At 46.1% G+C, this 1,637-nt stretch overlaps 1 protein-coding gene across 1 annotated transcript in view; it reads right to left on the bottom strand.

The window, feature by feature from the left end:
- The window catches only part of LOC109847869 (protein ROOT PRIMORDIUM DEFECTIVE 1-like), a gene marked incomplete at its 5' end in the record, with an annotated part of 9,976 nt that extends 8,341 nt beyond the window's left edge, over positions 1–1,635 (bottom strand). The window contains one exon of the mRNA XM_020417103.1: positions 484–1,635. Coding sequence (XP_020272692.1) covers positions 556–1,635 — 1,080 coding nt within the window. The remainder of the gene's footprint in view (positions 1–483) is intronic.

The raw sequence follows: 1,637 nt of genomic DNA, 5'->3' as shown, positions 1-1,637 counted from the left end.
ATTCCCCCTCATTCGACCAAATTCTGGGTAATGAATCCATGTTGAATGTTCACCACCATTTTCCCCTCAAAATAACTCCAAAATTCCAACAAGGAGAAAAATTCACCTCCAAGGAAAGTAATCTACAAAGAGGATACAAAGAAACTAGCATCTAATGTCACAGGACAAGATCACAGAACCTAGAGACGAGCGATGCATTGGTCTATATATAGGGATATACATCATAAGTTAAAGAAAAATGCTTAGGGCTATGCATGCCACAAGCAACAAACAGAGTTGTCAAGGAGAAGTAGATTTTGAAAACAACTACTATTCCACGAATTCAGTACCTGAAAAAGGTTATCTATACAAAAACAAGATTTTAAGTTTCAAGTCAGATAATGCGGCAAGATGATATCTAATCTAAATTAAGCTATAATCAAGTAGAAAGAGTTGATATATGTCACTTTAACACAGCACTGAACAATCTAGTAAAGATGATACCTGATGGATCTGTTTGACCATTATCTAAACACCCAAGTGGTGACTAAAGCATTCTACCATCACTTGCCAAAGTCATGTAGAAACCATATTCCTAAGGTTCACCCTCTGTTTCCCTTGAGCAAAATTGTTACCCCTTCCATATGATCTTCCTTCCCCATCATTCTTCCTTTGTCCCTCATGTCTCCTCCCATTCATACCTCGACTCTCTTTCACTAAAGATCTCCTCGGCTCAATGTTTTCCACTCGAACACCTCTACGTCCTTCCATTACCCTCTCCCGGCTACCATCATAACCCTCATCCTCGTCCTCATCATCACTCTCCTCATCCTCGCTGTCAAATTCCTCTGAATAATCATCACCTTCCTCTTCATCCTCATCCTCATCATCATCACCGTCTTCATCTTCACCCACCTCATCATCAGCCTCACCCACTGACCTCCTCCCCCCTTTCTTCTTGCCCTTCCCCTTCTTCTTCCCGCTCTCCTCCTTCCCCTTCCTCATAAGATGTATATACTGGTACCTCAAACCCATCAGAGGATGTTTCTCCAAAAGCAAATCCCTCCTATACCCCTCCCTCAACACCACGGTCTGCCTCCTAATCTTATTCGACACATAAAACACCCCTGCATGATTCATAACCAACCTCCTAAACCTCGCCGGATTCAACCCCAAACAACCCACCACCATCTCCAAGTTCCCCTTCTCCATCTTCCTCCCAATCACCAAACTCAAAATCTCATGAACCAACCCCACCGCCCACTTCTCCCAGACATCGCTCTTCGGCGGCAACCTCGACCCATCTTCATACGGAGACACATAAGGCAATCTTTGCCACTCCTCAACCCACTTCCTCACCTTCTTCTCCATCTCAAAACCCCTCGAAAATTTCAGCGGGAACGCAAGCGGGGCGCCTTTCTTGTACCCGCCCGTCTTTGCAGCGTAGCGCTCCATGGCGGACTGCGCCAGGTCAGAAATGTAGCATACGAGCTCAACGCTGAGGGTAGAATCAGAAGGAGACGACGGAATGAGCTGGAAGTAATCCGGAAAGAGAGGCAACAGGCTTCTTGCGAAGTCAGGCGGGAGGCCGAGATCGAAACGAATGCGATGGATGAGTGATAATGGTAGCCGGCGGCGGGGGGAGAGCATGAGGAGAC

The sequence above is a fragment of the Asparagus officinalis genome, chromosome 7 (genome assembly GCF_001876935.1).
Source record: "Asparagus officinalis chromosome 7, Aspof.V1, whole genome shotgun sequence".
In the NCBI taxonomy this organism is placed as follows: domain Eukaryota; kingdom Viridiplantae; phylum Streptophyta; class Magnoliopsida; order Asparagales; family Asparagaceae; genus Asparagus; species Asparagus officinalis.
Note: the sequence above shows the minus strand (reverse complement) of the source record. Positions and strands in the feature narration are given on the sequence as shown.